The sequence below is a fragment of the Leptosomus discolor genome, chromosome 7 (genome assembly GCF_034619465.1).
Source record: "Leptosomus discolor isolate bLepDis1 chromosome 7, bLepDis1.hap2, whole genome shotgun sequence".
Lineage (NCBI taxonomy): Eukaryota > Metazoa > Chordata > Aves > Leptosomiformes > Leptosomidae > Leptosomus > Leptosomus discolor.
Genome location: NC_141397.1, coordinates 5,206,135 through 5,224,945, shown reverse-complemented (window position 1 = coordinate 5,224,945; position 18,811 = coordinate 5,206,135). Strand labels below are relative to the sequence as shown.

Here is an 18,811-nt window from a genome sequence, read left to right as displayed (position 1 = left end):
CTGGTTGTTGAATATTAAGTAATGACATAGCAATTGAAACAGATTTAAAAAACAAAACAAAACACTTTTTTCTTTTTCATTTGCGTATCATATTGCAGATTCAATTCTCTGAGAATCTAAAACAGACTTGAAATATAATGGTGTGCTTATCTGCACTAAGAGCTTTTTCATTTCTTTGAAGTCAGAAGGAAATTAATAATTGCCCTGGAGGAAAATGTATCTTCCTAACTAATTATCTGTTCGACAAACACAGTTCAATGTTAAAATAATAGATGCTGATAAACTGAAATGGCAGCCATTCGATCATTTTAAGTTATACCTGCTTGCCTGCCCACAACTCATCACCACTGTCTGTCCCTAAGTTTATTCCTTCCGTCCTCTCCCATTGGACTTTAACATGTTTGTATTTTCAAAATTCTTCTCCAACTCTTTTGGCTTTCTTGAATGGTGTATATAATTGCCTGCTATAGCCCAAGTTCAGTTTAGATTGCAGATTAAGTTTATAGTCTTGGGCCCTACTGTTGCAGGTTGATGCATATATTGAATGTTGCAAGATGTAAGGCAAGTTATCTTCAGCCAACTAAACGAACTAATGCCAACATGCTAAATGAAAAATACTTGATTGTGATTTTGATGTGTAATTCTTTACGTCTTTATTAAGACATAGTAAGCAAGCAGCAAAATATAAAGTTATCACGTAGCGATTCCTTGTTCAGAACAGTCCTGCAGCCAGCTATTTTGGAAAGTTTTCTTAAATGACATCGGCTCCATTCAGCCTTGTCTTTTTCCATGTATTTTGGCTATTAGTATTACGGGTGACAAATTACCTTCTGATTTTTTTTTTTCTTAGCTGAAAATGTTTCTATCCAGGCAGCTCTTGGATAAATTAGAAGCCTTACCTTTCCTTTATGGTAAAGGCATGTGCAGCTGACTGGACAGTATTTTCCCTAGTTGATTGGTGGCTAATCTTGTCCACAGGATGACGTTTAGCATCAGCCCATGAGTGTACAGCTGCGGATTGTGCTACAGCTCTATAAGCGTTCAAGGCAGCGTGATGTGGTGTCCTAATATTGGCCCATTGATTACTTTGTACACAGGGTGAGGGCTGGAAATGTGGAGAAAATTTTTATAAAGCAAATTCTAAAAATATTTTAGCACATCTAAATCATAGTTAGTTGGTTGTGATGTCAAATAGATGTTACAGGTGCGTTGCACCCCAGGGTTTTGGGGTAGTGGTGGTGGGCTTTTTGCAGTTTTTGAGATATCTGAATCTTTGTTTCTCTTTGCCCATAGTTACATAACAAACAGAAATTGCATGGAAGGGAATATTGTAAGCAGGGTCTTGATTAACACATAGGTTTACAAAATGACACCATAAGAGTACCTATTCTAACATTTCATTGCATATTGAAGCGCAGTTTTTGTATCCCTTGAAAATTCCTGTGTCATTAAACAAAATAGCTCTAAGGAATCATGGAGCAACCTTCTTCCAAGTTCCTTAAAACCCAAAAAAACCCAAAACCCAAAAAAACAAACCCAAAGCATCAGTTTGGTATTCAAGTCACGTATTTAAACTTCCATGGCCTTCATCCTGCAAACCTTTGAGGATACCTTTACATGGTATTCCATGCACTCCATCTGATCTTCTATGACCAGATTACCCTGATCAATATCGTTCAAGTCTGAGTTCTAAAACAAGATATCTGTTTAATAACTGTTGAAGTTTATGCATATTAGCGTAGAATTTGGTTCTCTCCATATGCACGCCCATCCCCAAGTTGGGTTTGAGGGTATGTGCCTCATCTGAAGGCATATAGTGTTAAAGAAGGGATTATCATACAGAAGTAATATCAAGTTTTCAGTAGTTGCTTGACAAACTGTGTAATGGTATTCACTAATGGCTTTACAATCCGATTTACTATATAAATAAATTGTTGTCTGATGTATAAATTGTTTTAAATAATCTCAGATGTGTAAGAAATAGTCCAGAAAAATAGATTCGCACTTACTGGTTAAAAGACAAGGTGAAGAAAAGCAGTTCTTGCTGCGTTGGCACTGGATTCTGTATCAGCAGTTAAAATGTAGAGGTAACTATTTAGTAAGCTGTTAGTTACTATTCATCCATTTTCTTATAACAGCTATGATAGAGTGTGATGTTTCTAAACGTTAGTGTTTTGTGTAAAGAAAAGCCCGTACCTCTATATAAAGAAAGAGTAGAAATACTTTTTGAGGATGAATGTTGTATGGCTTGTCAATTGTAGTAGAAGAAAGTTTTAAAATAAGACTCCTAACTTTGGATGAGAATTCAAAGACTGGGAAGGGAAAATAAAAACGATACTCCCCAGTTACCAAGTATCTCATTTTACTATTCAATAGAATAAAATCATCACGTTTTCTACTATTTTTAGCTGGTACTAAAATGATCCCACATGTACTTCCCGGAATATAAATTCTAGAATATGACAGCCAAAATATTGGGAGAGGACAGTTGTTCAAATGTGTTTTTTAAAAAAAAAAAAAGGCACTGTGCACGTTTGTTAAGTACAACTGCTGCAAGGTAACGTTCCTCCTGAGCGCTCTCTCCATGCCCCTGGCCGTCCCAGCTGTTCCGTGTTGCAGCCTAACATTCTCTTTTTCCAACAGACGCTACCCACTTTAGGAGGTTTGCTCCCTGAGGTGCGTAACAGGAGGCATCCACGTACGCACGAGTACTAACGGATGATGATGTTGTACCTTGGTTTTGCTATAAAGTGCATTTTGGGGCTCAACTAAGCATGTAGACGTGATATTCTGTGTTAGAATTTGAAAGACCCTGTCTTATTTATCGATTCTTTTTTCTTTATTTGGATGAATAAGGGATAGGTACAATTGAGTACTTCTTATCTGACAGTGGGTTGTTCTCTGGAGCAATACTGAATGGTAGAAGCTCCAGTTAATGGATATTGACTTCAAAGTGGGAGTTCAAGGGGAGAAGAGAAGTTATCAAAGGTGCAAAAATGAGTGTAAAAACTTTTTGTTGTGGTAGGTACTATTTTGAAAGATATGTGCTCTGGCACACACCAGAAGAACAGAAAAGCTTGATTCTTTGAGCCACCAAAATGTACAATAGCTTTTAAGATGCTGTATTCAGTATCTCTATCAACTTCATGCATGTCCACTAAACAAAATGGTTTACAGATACATTAATCATTTTGTATGCTTTGATTAACAAGATATTAAATACAGCACAGCTGTCGTAGAAACATTTCTTACCTCAAAATAGATTTTTTTGCATTTTGTAAATCCATTTATTCAATGCATGTCAAATTTGTCTTAACATTGCTAGAATTTGTAGGGTATTATCCACGGGTGATTTTTATTAAACAGTTATTGTCTCATTAAAAAAAATAACACTCTTTAGTTCCTGAAACTCTTGGACAGGTTAGGAATGTTCTAGTTCCTGGAAGTTATTCAGTACAACTGGATTAGAAAGCCAGCTTTCTATTTCGTATATAAAACGAAGTACCTGTGCAAGAGTATTTTAGAGGTTTGTTTAATGAAATGGTAAATCTTTTTGTGTTCCATTAATAACTTCCTTCAGTAGAATTAAGATACACATTATTATATTATTTCATACAAACTCTAAGTCAGTTCCTTACTAGTATGACACGTGTCTAAAAATTATAGGTTTATATAACTGTAGGAAATCTAGAATCTCCCATCAGCCTCTTCAGAAATGTTTCAGAGGGCACTAGTGGTACGTGTGGTGACACGGATTGTGATATCATATGCATATAAGATGAGTGATACATCAGAAATACTTTATTTGTACTTTCCTCAAAAACAGTCATTGAAGAAAGCAGACCCTCAATGATAATGAGGTCAGGTATCCATATTTGTTGTTTTTTTAATAACACTCTAGGCAATTCTGGTTTTCCTTGATATTGTGTGAGGTGTATGGCCTAATCTTTGGTAGTCACTGCTTAGGAGAAGCTGTCTTTGTCAGTCAAGCAATTGTTTTGCTTATGGGACAGGTAAAATAAATTGGAGAAGGAATGTTGCTAATGCAGCAGTCTTAGGGCCAAGGCCAGCTGAGGGTCTTTGTTGTTATCAGTATCGTGCTGGAACAAAAAAACACATTATCCAAAACTTTGCTTGAGGTAATTGTTACTGCATTTTACTGGTGAGTGATTGATAACAGCAGGTTTGGGCACTGCGGTAAGCGTTCTTCATGTAAAGACAGTTCTCAGCAGTGTATGAATACTTTTTCTCTAAGTAATAGCATGATATATGCAAGAAGATTTTTAGTGCCACACTTTATAAGTAGGCCTCTTTTGAAGAGTATTTTTTTTTTAACCTCTCTAAATGCATATTCTCAGTGTGGTGGATTTGTTCCTTCCTGTTACCTTTTTTTCTTTGAACTATCACAAATACGTTGTTTAGCTAACATTTTTCTACACGTTTTAATATTTGCTCTCCATCTCTCATTTTTGTTAGAAATCAGGGTTTTTTACTAGCTTTGTGTCTGCATTACTGACATCTGATGTGATTTTTTGAAGATGTTGCCATATCCAAGAGCCAGATTTGGCCATAATAATATAAAATCGTGTTTAATGTGATATGCTTACTTTTTATAAAATGTAGGGACCTTTAAGAGTGATTATTCACAAAGTTGTTTGAAACCCCAAAGCTGATTCTTACATACATAGTGAAGTGTGAAGCTTCCTTCATATTGAAGTTTCTTACTCACTGCCCTTGGCACTAACCAATACCATTGTGCATTAATGTTTTGTGGTAGTTCACAAATGTGACTGATTGGATGCCTCATCCTTGTTCTAGATTGTAAAAAATCATCAAACAAATAAGTGCAGAGATGGTGATTTCTTGGGCAGCAGTATGGACAGTGTTTGTCTGTGTCTTGAAGGTTAGGGCTGAGAAGAATAGCTCTAGCTACTTTTACTGTTTTCTGTTTAGAGCAGTGATATGGTAGTCTAGACTTTTGGACCTCCTTTCGAACTGATCAAGTTACTCAAAGCATCTAAGAGCTCAGTTAACTAACCTCTTGGGAATCTCACTGCATATGGAAAGCAGTGTAGACTCCTCTGGTTGTTTTTTTTTTTTCCTGTGGCCTAGGTTTGTCAGTCCTTTTGTAGAAAATGTGACCAGATTGCCACCATTCCCCAAAGCAGCCTGGGATGACTTGGGCCACTGTTTGCCTCAGGACTAGATTGAGGCTGTTTCAGTCTCCAAATTTAAGGAAACCCAAGGTGGTATAAAACCCGTGATGGTCCACATCTGTGTCGGAATAAAACCCGTGATGGCCCACATCTGTGGTAGAATAAAACCCGTGGTGGTCCACGTCTGTGGTAGAAGGCACTATATTAAGCTGAGAGTTACTCCCTTCCTGCCAGAGAATCTGTGTCAATGTTTCTTACCAGTTTAAACTGCTCCAGAAAGAGTGGCATGGATTAACTGGTAGTGCCATCCCTAAGGCTTTATTAGAGGTAGCACAGAGGTTATTTGGTTCGGTATGGAACGTAAATGATAATGTTTAATGAACTGCTTACGGAGTGCAGGTGCAGGGGGTGCAAGTGTCCTTCATGCGCCTTTCTAGTGCAGCAGCTTTGTGCCAGCCCATTCCCCTGCCTAGTTTAAAGCCTCCTTGCACTTGTGAAGTGAGGGAAGTGACTGAGGTGCAGTTGGGATTGAGGACACTGATAAACATCTGCTGCCTTAATTTATGCTGCATTTTTGGACAACCCAAATGGACATGCTGGGTGCAGTTTATAAATAGGATAAGTGAGACACAAAAAGCAAGGACATACTTTTTTTTTTTGGTTCAGAGTTCTCTGAAAGGACCTGACGACAGTTGAAAATATGATTACAGCCACAGACTTCTGAGCTTTTCCCTTTCGCATAACTGTCTGATCGTGCTGTGTAGCAGCATCAAAAGTTGCCAACGGCTTTAAATCTGATATGGATTCTGGCTTCTTTCTGATACAATATAGGTAGTTTATAAAAAGCCACTCAGCCGATTGATTATGGTACATTTAGAAGAGGTATATTTTGCCAAAGTGGTGAAGTACTCTTGAGGCATCCAACCTTTGCTAGCACTTGGGATGAAATTTTGATAAATCACTGATCTCTTATCGGTGTTCTTATTAAACAGTCAAGTCTTTTGTGTGATTGGCTTTCAAGTTTTGGAATGCCATCCTGGCAATGCCAGATTATCTTTTCACATCATTGCATTAATTTGTGTTGTGACTGCACACTTTTCATCCATCTATTGCCTAGTCATTACGGAATGTCCAGGCACGTAGATGGATGTTATGTGAAGTGGCCAGACATTGTGTAATAACTTGACTGAGATCTCATCTTCATTAAAGCAGAAGCTGACTTTACTCAAAAAACAACTTTGTGGACGCACGGTCTCAGTTACATTTGCGTAGCATTAGATAATGTGTTAAAATGTTCCATTTTCTCCTTTTTTCTTCTTTTTTTCAAGGAAAGACAGGCAACAGTGAAAAAAGAGAAGAGTTGCCCCCAGCAAATGAACAAATTGGGAGAACGGAACAAAATGCAAAGAGCAAATTCGGTCACCGTAGATGGACAAGGTCTTCAGGTGTGATTATTGTTATTTTAATTTTGAGGAGGTACTTGTAGGTATGAAGACAATGATAGAGTGAGCAATCTTTAAAGTAAAATATTTCCTATACATTCACTCTTCTAATATTTCACTTTTACATATTTAAAAATGCAATAGGTAAATTCTTCCATCTGTACAGGAATCCTGTGGTGCAAGTCTGCTTCTCATCTGATTGGTAGGATTTCCTAGGACATAAGGGGGAGGGAGAACTAGCTCTATAACACTTGTATTGTGAGTTGAAGCTGAACTCAGTTGTTTTATGATCTGTCATGCAGCATTGTGTGAATTTACATTGTAAGTCTGAGTCTATATCTTGATAACTGTTCCCTGTTCTCGTTTGGACCCATTAATTAATAGATGGATGAAGTAAACTTCAAGGATGTTATTTGTCTGGGTATTTCCAAGTAGGATATTTGACACATCAAAATTGAGAGCAGAGAGAAGCAAGGTGGTTTCAATAATAGTGATATCTAGAATAAAAATGGAAGTTTTTTCTACTTGGAAGAAAAGCTTGTGTGTGAGATGAGCTAATATTATTTTAGGGAAGTTACTTAGAGGCATGCCAGAAGTTCTGCTTGAACTGCTTGACTTCTTTCCCTTGAGATATCAGTAATTTTGAGTAAAATCAATGTTCATGTATATGCTGCTGCTTTTTTATTTCCTTAGGATTTAAATGATCATCGTGATAACAATGTGATAATCATTTAATATACATAGTTGACTGTTCACTGTGTCTTTTGATGTGTTGCAATCGAGGTTCAGTAAAATGTAAAAGATGCCATTACCATATATCAAATGCTGTATACCTCATAATTATTTCATGATATACCTTATTGTGTCAGGATAGAAAGGCTTATTTTATTGTTTCATCTTTTTAGGTTAGTGAAATATTCTTGTGACAACCCAAAGAAAAAGGAGGGGGGAGGGGGGGGGGAAATCCAAAACCAAACCCTAAAACCTATGCAGTCACATGGCTGCTCTGTTGGTCTAGTAGAATATTACAGTGATCATTCTCCATGACTTTCAAGGCTCTTTTCCTGTGCTTCTGAGCTGCATTGCTCTCCAGATTGTCTGTGACAGAGCATGAAGCAAAAACAGTGGAGTAGTCATTAACAGAAAACTCAAGGTCCATTTGATCGGTCACAGTGTGACTAATAAACTGGTGCTAAAGGAAGCATAGAGAGTTTTCTAACTTCTGGGTGATATCTGTGCAATTCCAGTGGGCCCAACTGCTCTAGATAGAGGAGCATGTTCAAAATAGTGAAGTAATAGCACCACTGACTTTTGCACACACAAATTTAAACTGTTAAAATTTCTGCTTTCAGGTAATTAGGGCATAAGATTTTCTATAAGTTTCTTAGTATGATCCAAAACATGTTCTATCTTCTCTTTCTGTGATGAATTCAAAGCCTAGGATTCGTCATTGCTTTTATTTATTATCGCTTGAGAAGGAAAGAAAGAAAGAGTGAGGACTGAGATAGTAGACTAGTTATTGAATGGATTTGAAATGTTTTCTGAAGTGCTTGGTATTGTTCTGAAATGCCATATCTATAATGTTGTGCACGATGTAATACTGGTAATCGTGGTGATAACATTAGAAATAATTCCGCAGTTATGACCCTAATATGCTGTGGTCTTTGTTTTTCTCTGTTGGATAAAATTGGCTTTGAGTAACAGGAATCCATCTTAGCACCAAATATTAATTTTTTGATCAGTATCAGTAATGATAACCTGATCATTGTGAAGGCTGAGTGGATCTTGAATTGTACTATAGCGAAAGGCTGGGATCAATGAGACTGTTAAGGTTGGTTTTTTTCACTTAGATTGTATAATTTTGGAACTGTTTCCATAAAGATGTAAGATTCCATAAATATAACTGGTAATTAATGTTAGTATTTTGCCTGAAGATGATGTGGAGAAAAAAATTGCTGTAGCCAATGGAAGTATGCTGCTGTAATTCTCCCATCTCTGGCCAAAGGATGCTACTCTGATTCTAATACTCTGATTTTACTGGCATGATTTGTTTTAACACAATCTTCAGTGAACAAGAAAAGGATTTTTGTGACTTTTTAGAACCTCTTTTATTCATAAAACTTAATCATTATGTTAATTGCATTTGTTTATGAAGTTCCCAAGGTAACATATCAAAGATACTCAGCAAGTCTTCATACTACTCCTGTTAGACCTCTGTTGTCAATAAAGCTGTACGTAATTGCTCCGCCTTTTTTTTTTTTTACTTTAAGTCGTTTGTCCAATAACTTTGTACAGATTGTGTTTAAGATTAAGAGCTAGATTAAGGCTTGAAAATGTTCACCCATTTAGTCTTCAGTCTTTAGCTGCATTGTTTATTACATGGAAAGATGTAAGTTCTCTAGAAAAGTAATTTGTAAGAAATTAAGAGACACCTTATTTGGAATGGAGTGGTATACAAACTGGTTATTGGAAATTTTTTTTGGATGGTCCTAAACCACCTTCTTGTAATCATATGGTTAAATTTTGAAATAAAAGATTTAAAATAGAAATATGTTCCTTATTTAGCTTCTGTTGAGAAAAGTATCAAGACCAAACCTTCCTTCCATCAGACAGCAGTGAGCAGATAGCTTAGTGGCAGTGGAGATCTGCACGACTTAAAGACAATTAATCATAGTTAAGCACATTCATCTTACTTCTTTCTAGCTAACCAGCATAATGATCAGGATTATTATTTCTAATTAGAGGAAGTAATAGATCATGTATAACCTTAGGATGAGTCTCATTAATTAACCTGCGTCCTAAGGGATTTCAGTAGGTAGTCCATCTCTGTCACAATGAGCACCACTGGTTTACACTTAGTTCACAGGAACAAACATCATGGGAATTGGCTAAATAACTGAAATTGATTAAAACAGTAGATAAAAATTAAACATATGTCAAACTTCACTATATTCTGCAGTTTGATATATGTTTCAACATACAGCATTTTCCTGTAACAACATACGGTGCCAGAATGTGATACGGGGTTGGTTTTATGCTGGATTTAATTCCATTGAGTTGCTGGAGTTCATTATTTGTTGTTTATATTGGAACAGATTTGGATCCCTTGTTTGTGAAGATATGGATGGAGTTGACACACTAGTGCCTAACACCAGCTACTAGAATAAAAGTGCTTTTAGATGCCTATACAATTATATGCCTATGTCTGTAGGATGCCTGTTAGGCTTCTTAGCTATCATGTTTCTCGGGTTCTGCCTTCAATTGCATTTTATGAAATCTTCAGCTGAAAAGATTTTGTTATTTCAGGAATTATGAATATGAATTTGGAGCAGGAGAGCTTTCGATGTGTCATTTTCAAACAGAGAGTCTAATCTTCATCTCTGGAGTTGTTAGTGCATGGCTTTGCTGATGTTGACTTTGAACTCTTAATATGCTTTTAAACATACTAGAATTGATGTATGTCTAGAAGTGATAATTTTCGATATCAATAGTCTAGCTTTATGGTTTAAAAACATACTGGAGAACACCTGATGTAATTTTTTTTATGTTCTTCAAGTCTGTGGAGCAGAGGCGGTGAGCCCGCACATCTGACAGTATCTGAAAATGCAGACGAACCCTGTTACTTAGAAGGAAGGTGTTAGTTTGTAAAGCTGAACATTAATGTGAACGCATAAAACTTTCCATGCACAAAAGAATTAAAAAACACAGTAGAAGTCGTTTCCTTCAGTAACTCCTCCTCCTCATTCTTTTCCTCAGGCTTGCACTTTTCCCACATGCTTTCTCCTGTACTTTAAGTTTTCCAGCTTTCTGAAGTCTTTAAAGGAACTCATTATTATGGTTGTTGTGTTTTACAAAGTGTGTGATTTCATATCATAAAATTTTGCAGGTTTGTTTAATTAAAAATAAAATTTAAAAATATTTCTGCCAAGTTCAAAATTTCATATGGAATGTTTGACCTTTATAGTATAGTGTCATTTCTCACTATGAAATACAGTGTCTTTATAGCTTTTTTCCATAGGAAACTACTGTCAGAATCAGTCATGCATTTCTTAAATTTAAAGTTTTCTTCTTTATTGATGAATGTAACCTATATATATCTATATATATCTATATATATAACTATCTCAATGTTTCAATGGAAATATAGGTTAAAATGGCATCGCAGCTGTAAGACAGCATTAAAAAAAGTCACTTGCAATTTATGGCAAATTAATGAAGTGAGGATTATTGCAAATTATGGAATTGCTTCCAGCTGGATTACATAGCATAACATAGAGTTTGCATTAAGCTTTTTGTTTTCTGTCTACTATAGGAAAAAATGAATGCAACACACAGCATTAATGAGTGGCTGTGTTATTCCCTTCTTTTAGATCACTCCAGTTCCAGGCACTCATCCACTTTTAGTTTTTGTCAATCCTAAAAGTGGTGGGAAACAAGGAGAAAGGTAAGGTTTATTTTCTTTTTTTTCCCCCCTCTCTTTCTCTATTCTGATCTCTGTGATATGTTTAAAAATGAACATTAAAAGTTTATAAATGAAAAGAAATCAAATATTTTGTACTGTTATGCCTCACATTTGAGCATTCCATTGCCATGTTTAGAAGAGGTACACACTAGGCGTGTAGTTATGGATTCTGCACTTGAAAACTAGAATGAGTTCTATACAACAGTTTCATTTCACATCAGAAAAAGTAGCGAGATTCAGTGCATGGTTTTGTATGATTGCATGAAGATATGAGTTGCTATATTTTGCAAGTTATAACAGTTTTATTTTAATCGCTGTAATAATTATGCAGACAGGCCAATATAAATCAGAAACAGTATTCCATTTTCTAATGTATGAATTACCTTTCAAAGATTTAGTGAATAGAGTCTCCAGCCTCTCCGTAAGATTTCCTACAAAGAAATGTTTTGATTTCTGTAGATAGGAAGCATTAACTATTAAACTATTAAAGTCCAGTCACACAAACTGTAAAGACATGCTTAATTTTTTTATATGTCAGCGATTTGGTTTAAATTCAAAATGCCTAAGTTTATGTTTAAATGTTAGTGTATCAGAGGCATGACAAAACAGAAGTAGGGAGCATTCTCCTCCTGCTCTGTCCATCAAACCCAGGCAGAAATGCTGAATTAGTTACCCCCTGAGCAGATTTTTCAGGGTATATTTCAGAACCACAAGTGCTAATAATCTAATTTGGTCATCATATAAATCCCCAAATTTTTACAGGCTGGCTTACCATGTCAGTGCTGTAATTTATCCTTCAAGTCTTGAAAATGGTTATGGTCTTTTGGCCAAGATCAGGCTGGAGATGACACCTGTGGATACTGGGTGATGTGGGTACCCAAAAGCACGAAAGGGATCCAGTGTGATTCCAAAACTTGGAACCAAGCAAGCAAACTGCGAGTCAGCTTTCCTTACCTGTTCCCCACTGCCTCTGCTAGATCATTTCTTTCAAACAATGCCCCTTAAAGTAAGCTGACAAGAGGGACAAAATCATGCAGAGCAGGTGTTAGGGGCATTCTCAGATATTAGGGGTTAAATTCTCATTTAACCAAAACTGCATTGGAAGATCACTGAGAAATGTTATCGTTAGGAGCTGATTATGTAATCCCTGCGCTGGGATATCGAGATACCAGCAATACCAACAGCATCGGTTGTGTCAAAGGCAGTGAATGATATGAAAGACTTATCCTAAACAGTTTCAGGAATTTGCCTTTGCAATCACAGCGGAACAACGTGAGCCATCCTGAGCGTTCATGTTTCAGACACAGTGTGAGGTAGCCTTGGTATTCTGTGCAGTCAAGGGCGTTGTGGAAGGTAATTCACTAACACTCAGCTTGACGTTTTTACATTTCCCATATGAAGTGGGTAGATCAGGGATCCAGTCTGAAATTACGTAGGTGAGAGGCAGGTTAGAGCTTCACTTTACATAGTGATAACCTGGAAACAACTTAATGAAATGCTGTTTCACAGCTTTCAGTTCCCAGCTCATAATTGGTCTCAAGTGTTACTATCTGAATGGGATTAATGCATGAGGGATGTCATTTAATGTTATGTGTTCTCCAGGGTAAAAGCAAGTTTAAAACCTGATCTCTTTCCCAGACTCCTGTTCCCATTCACATATTGCAGTCTGACACTTCTCAGTTTGTTAATGCAACTTTTACTGAGGCCAAGCAGATCACAGGAAGGGTTTGAATTCAAAAAATGAATGCCTTGTATGTGCTTCATTCACTAACACCATTACGTACAAATCTCATTACACAACGAAGTGTATAGCATGAGGGCAGCCACCAGCAGCTGAGTATAGTGAAGTATGAGAAGCTCTTAAATTGGCTTTGATACCATGCAGAATAAAATGTTAAATTGCATACTCATGCGTCAAGGTTGCAGTCAATATTTCTGTGTTGGGAGGAGCACATCAAAAGGTCAGCTGCACAGTCATGTAAACATATCTCAAACCATTCACCAGCAGGCGATAATATCTCATGGTTAGATCTAAAACTAGATTCAGAAAGGTTAAAAAAAGTCCACATATGGATTATTTGATGAGAAGGAGTTTGCCCTCTGCCTTATTAGTTTCATACTAATACCAGTAACATAGTAAAATTATAAAATATGGATGTTAAGAATGTATATTAGCTTGAAGTTTTAATCTAAGGGATGAAAACATTTTCAGGGAACAATAATATTTAACTTTTTTGCTTTTCCTGGTTTTTATCTGGCTGCTTTACAGTCAGTAACCAGAAAGAGAACAATCCCATATTTCACACACAACCCCCCACCAATTTTGTGGCAGTTGTACGTTGTGGAGAGTGGAATCGCGCTGTTTGAAGACATAAATAGCTTTGCAAAATGCAGTCATGGTGATTCAAGTCAGGCTTTTTGATTATAGCGTTTTTGTAATCTGGTCAGGTATTGAGAAGCTAGGAATAGAGGATAGGCTGTAGCAAAACTAAGGGTTCCGCAGCAGTGAGGGGGAAAATCCCATCCACCACCTACTAATTTTTGTAGATGAGAGTTTCATTATCTTGACTTACTCAGATTAAGGTGATCTTTTACTGAAAGCTATTCTTCAGTCTTTACTTAGGATTTTCTGTATTTGAGAGATCACAATGAATGAAGTTGATTTCATGATTTCTAATTGACTTTCATTGAACACAGAAAGGTTATTGCAGATACTGTCAAGACTCCAGTGTTCCCACAGTTCCCCGTATGAGATTTTATGCCTTGCCATATGGTAAGCCAGCCCATTTCATTGCCCTTAGACTTGGAGAGAGGGTATGCATCCATCTGACAACCAGTTGAGTAAATGCTCTCCCTCAACAATATTCTGTCATTTGCTTTTCTGTTTTGCAAGTTTTTTTCAATTTTCTCAAATGCAAAGGAAAAGAACTGAGAATCACTTTAAGGTAAAAAAAGTTAGGTGCTTTAGCTTTGGTCTTTGAATGTTGGAACAGAGGGGTGGTGGGAAACAAACAGGTACGTAGAAAAAGTGCACTCAGAATACAGGATTATTTTCTCTACGACCATATCTAATTACCTTATCAGTACGTTTTAAAACTTTGATTCTGTTAGAAAGCCGGAGTTTTGCAAAATGTATAGTGATAAATATCACGTTGTTCTTGAATAGTTTTCTCTTTTAAATAGCAATGCTATGTTTTTCGGATATGATTGCGAAATAAAGAGCTATGAAAATAACCCGGTTCTACTTTCATCTTAGTGGAGAGATTGATGCTTGCTGCCCATCAGCTGAAACACAAATGCATTTACAGTTATTTGGACGTAAATTATTTAGTCCAGTGGATAATACATATGTTTGTAATAAAACAGAACAAAAGTTATTAAGAAGTAGCAAATTAGAATTAAAGTTGATGAGTTTAAGCCTTTCACATACCAAAAATAGATTTAAGTTAAGCATGAGATTGGATGGGAGTTTAGCAAACCCAGTCAGGCGCCTTCCTCAGGCTGTATCACACTGTAACATGTTTTCAGTGCTTGTGCATAAACCGGACAGGTGTGGTTAATTTAATCCATTTCATCCTAGGGCTAACAGTCCTGCAGGTCTGTGTTTAAGATCTGACTAATCAAGACAACAGTGTTCAATAATCTGTGAACAGAATGTATATATTTAGTAATCATTGACGAAATAGCTTCTTTCAAGTGAAGGAATATACAGTGAGCATGTAGCGCTGCTAGAGACTGTTGTTAAGGGTACTGCTTCTCACATAAGACTCCTAAATCATGCTATTGTTTTGCCATACTCATTACTTTGTTTTCCACTTCCCCATTTTCCAATTTATTTGCCTGACCAGCAGGTGAGTTTAAACAATTGTTTCCTTGACAAATGTGCGGTTGGATGCACTGGAGATCAGCTTCCGTACACCGACGTTTCCTGCTGACTCCACGTTCAGTGGCTGTGCAGTACAGGTTGATGATATCTTTGACCTTTGTTGTTTTCAAATAACTCTGGTTCATAGTAGCTCTTCCCTCCAACCCTCTGAGTAATCTGGCTTCCTAAGCTTTCATTTAGAGTTGAGAGAAAATATAGAAGCAGTTTCAGCTACCTTTTCCAAACGTGGTGTGTCTAGGAGAGAAGATCACTTTAATTTTGGGGAGGAGTCCTTGGCTGCTGCTCTGCCATTAGGGTTAAATGAAGCCTATACTGACCACATCTTGAACAGTCACCCACTAGGTGACTGAAGATGCATCTCCCAGTTGGCACAAGGCACTGCAATGGCCAGCTTTTTCCCAGTATAGTCAACTTCACTGCCAGCTTGGAATTGCCTTGGGTTTCTGTCTATCTATTTCTTTTCTTTCTCTAAAGGAATGATCTTACGACTTCAGAAGACAGCTCAGTCTAATTCAGCCCGAGGTGCACTCAAGAGTGTTTTCTCCAGCAGCAGAGCTGTTTAGAGATGATCCCAGACCTCTTGGCCACTCTTGCTGTCATTTTCTGCCTCCTCTGTTGTGCTGCTGCAGCTATTTTGAGATTCATATGAGATCACAGACGTGATTTAAGTGGAGGGGAAAAAAGGACAATGGAGAAACTGCTCTGAGGATTTGTATTTTAAATAGAATCTGATCAGTTTTCCAGATCACAACATAACCCCGCAAATGGTTACAGAAGCACAACTGTTTGTTGATAAACTGTGTCGTGGGGTAGGAACCAGCTGGAGGTGGTGGTGACAAGTGGTAATTTCATCAACTGGCTTTGTTCATGAAATTGCACTCCACCACAAAAAGCTGCCATTTGGGGGTATTTACCCCCAAATGTACCCCGTTACTCACTACACTGCCTCATGGCTTTGTCACCACAAATCTGCAGTCACAAGGAAACCATGTCCAGTTCCTTCCTTACGTGCAGAAGTGAGGTGTTTGGAGATCTGCTGGTATCAGTAGGTGGTGTGCTACTGTAGGTATAAAACTGGAAGGTTAAATTACTGTCCGTTTCCTCCTCTTGGATGTGTCACTCTGTTAGGTCTAGTTAGTTTAGTGTGAAAGCAAATTTTTATACACAGCTTCTTCCTCTTTCTTTGAGACTGTATGAATGGAAGTGAACCATCAATCTATGAATTTTAGACAAGCTTACATAAATATGTTACAATAGCATGTGCCCTTTGCAGTGAGTCATTATAGAGTGATTACCTGGTGTTGGTGTTGGACTGGTACCTCCGCATGGTATGCACTGGATCAAGTATGATTCAATGTAATCTCTTCATTATGGTAGGCGGACTTCTGGGTTTTGGCTAGAGACACCTAGCTCCCTTTTTGTGAAGAAGGCTTTTATAGCATTTCACTGACACCCCACCACAAGATTGTGAGTGTAGGTAATGGCCAGTATGTTTCGTAGCGCCAAACTTTTAGGCAAAGAACTCTTAAGCCTTTGGGACTTCATAACAGTCCTGTTCATGAACTTCTAATGGACAGCTACACAAAATAAATGAGCAGCTCCTTTGCCCGGGTTAAATCCTATACGTCACTGAGAAGCAACTTACACATACTGACTAGAAAACTAAAAATAGGATCCTTTTACATTGGTGAGATGCCACAAATTAAATGGAAATATACTGTGTTGTAAATCCACTGTCAAATGTCTGATTTAGTCGCCGTCACGGCCATTGACAATGATGGGTGCATGCTTGCAAAGTGAAACCAGTCATTTCTCGTTGCCTTTTCCTGTCAGGGATGGCATCAGGAATAGATTGTCTGAGTGTGTTTGAATACAGTGCTTTATGGAGAAGCTGATATTGCTAAATACTTGAGAATTTAAGAAAATGTTCCAATTTAGCAATTTTAGAGATAATTATAAATTTATTGGTATTCAGTATTCTTACACCCTTGTCTTCAGTCTATCCTGATAAATTATTCATTGCTATTAATAAAATAAAATTTTAAAAAAATCCCTCAGTGTGCACATAGATTGTGTCTAGACAGTTTTATTTCACTGAATTTGAAAATGTGGACATTTTAACTTAAAATTCAGGTCTTATTATGCTTCCATTTTATTTAAAGCAGTAAAAAAGGAAGGGATAGTGGAAAAAGAAATGCTTTCTTAAAAACATTAAAATATTAATTAGCTTGAGGACATAAACACTAAAATTAAAAACAAGAAGCAAGGGTTTATAATTTAAGCCATTGCCATAGATCCCAGGTATACATTTATTTGTTCCAAGCTCCAGCTCTTTCATGTGCTTGCTTGTTTCTGCGTAAGAAATTAAGCAGCTACCACATTGTAGTCAATGTAGGGAATTACATTTCTAATATTTGTAATGAAGAAACAAAATATTTGTGGTACTTTTAGGACAAATAACCTAAAATTTATGAAGTTACAGTTTTTGAAATATTCTGCCATTTAAAGAAACATTTGTTGGGGTTGGGACAGGAATGGGGTCCCTTATGCGAAGGACAACTCTTCACACTGTATCAAACAATTCCTTCCTATTATTCAGAAAATTTTAAAATATGTTTAAGTAAAACAATGGTTTTGATTTTTTTCATTTTCTTCCTATTCAAATATAATCCTAAGGAGATATAATTGACAATAGATTTGCTTTCTCAGAATGTTGTTCAACCTACTAGGGACACTTTTGGTAGGTGGCAAAGGCAATTTGCTTTTGCAGTTGATTATACTCATAATTTTGTGTTAGCAATAAATTTCAGGAATAAATCTCCTTTATGCTGTAGTTCCTTTAACAGGAACCAATGTGCTTTTCCAAATGCTTTTTTGACTCACCTTTTCTTGTGTCATTACACCTCCTTATCTTTTTTTTTTTTCTTTTTGCTGTCTATATAAAGCATTTGAATTGTAGATAGCTTGTAGCACTTCTGTCTTAATTTGATGCCCACAGTACACTGTATGTATAAATTGTAATTGCTGTGTTCAAATCTTTGATTTTTTTGTGGAAGTGAGATCCTGCAGTTCAAATAATTACAGTATGTGTTAACTTCTTTAATTCTTCGATTAGGTAAGTTGAAAAAAATATTCCAAACCTGTAAGTAAATATTTTCTCCTTGTCTCTTTTACCTCTTCAGAATTTATAGAAAATTTCAGTACCTTTTAAATCCTCGTCAAGTTTATAGTCTTTCTGGAAATGGACCAATGCCAGGGTAAGTCCACAGTTAATGTTATTACCAGGAACTCATTTAATGAAATGCTACATAATCAAATGAACAGACTGAGGCACATATAGCATGTTTTGAATGTATCCACACTACAGACCTCCGAGTGGCTGCAGAAATTTACGGGGATTATTTGTTTCCATGCAGAAATAAAACTATGTACTGCGCAGTACTCTATAAGAACTGTGGGATAAGTTTCATTCTAATTGCAGCTTTTGCTGCTATATCAGCAACCTGAGTTCACGTGGGGGTTACTTGTATGTCACAAATATTAAGCAGCTGCAAAGACTGACCTCCTGGACATACGTTTCTGTTACGTAAACACAAAAGTGCACATAAATGTCTGTGTAATATATATATATACATATATATATATATAAAATGTACATGTGTATATATTCTTATGCATGTCAGATACAGAGTGTTGTTCCAAATTACAGCGGTTGCATACTGCTGATCAGTTCCACAGTCCTGGTGATATAGTGGACAGAAAACGACTGGACAGGCTCTGTTATGCTGGCAGTGACTTTTTACAGGGATGGAAGTGTTGTCTGAGCGTTGCAGTTGCTCGCCTGACATGCTGCTTCCATGGTTCT

At 36.9% G+C, this 18,811-nt stretch overlaps 1 protein-coding gene across 8 annotated transcripts in view; it reads left to right on the top strand.

Moving 5' to 3' along the window:
- Nucleotides 1–18,811, top strand: part of DGKB (diacylglycerol kinase beta) — a 320,120-nt gene that overhangs the window by 86,295 nt on the left and 215,014 nt on the right. For 5 of the 8 annotated variants that reach the window (XM_086468493.1, XM_086468492.1, XM_086468490.1 and 2 more), the window contains 4 exons: nucleotides 2,644–2,676; nucleotides 6,485–6,601; nucleotides 10,969–11,042; nucleotides 18,129–18,203. In XM_086468493.1, the coding sequence (XP_086324619.1) occupies nucleotides 2,644–2,676; nucleotides 6,485–6,601; nucleotides 10,969–11,042; nucleotides 18,129–18,203 (299 nt within the window). The remainder of the gene's footprint in view (nucleotides 1–2,643; nucleotides 2,677–6,484; nucleotides 6,602–10,968; nucleotides 11,043–18,128; nucleotides 18,204–18,811) is intronic. The other 3 variants (XM_086468496.1, XM_086468491.1, XM_086468494.1) reach the window with 1 other exon arrangement.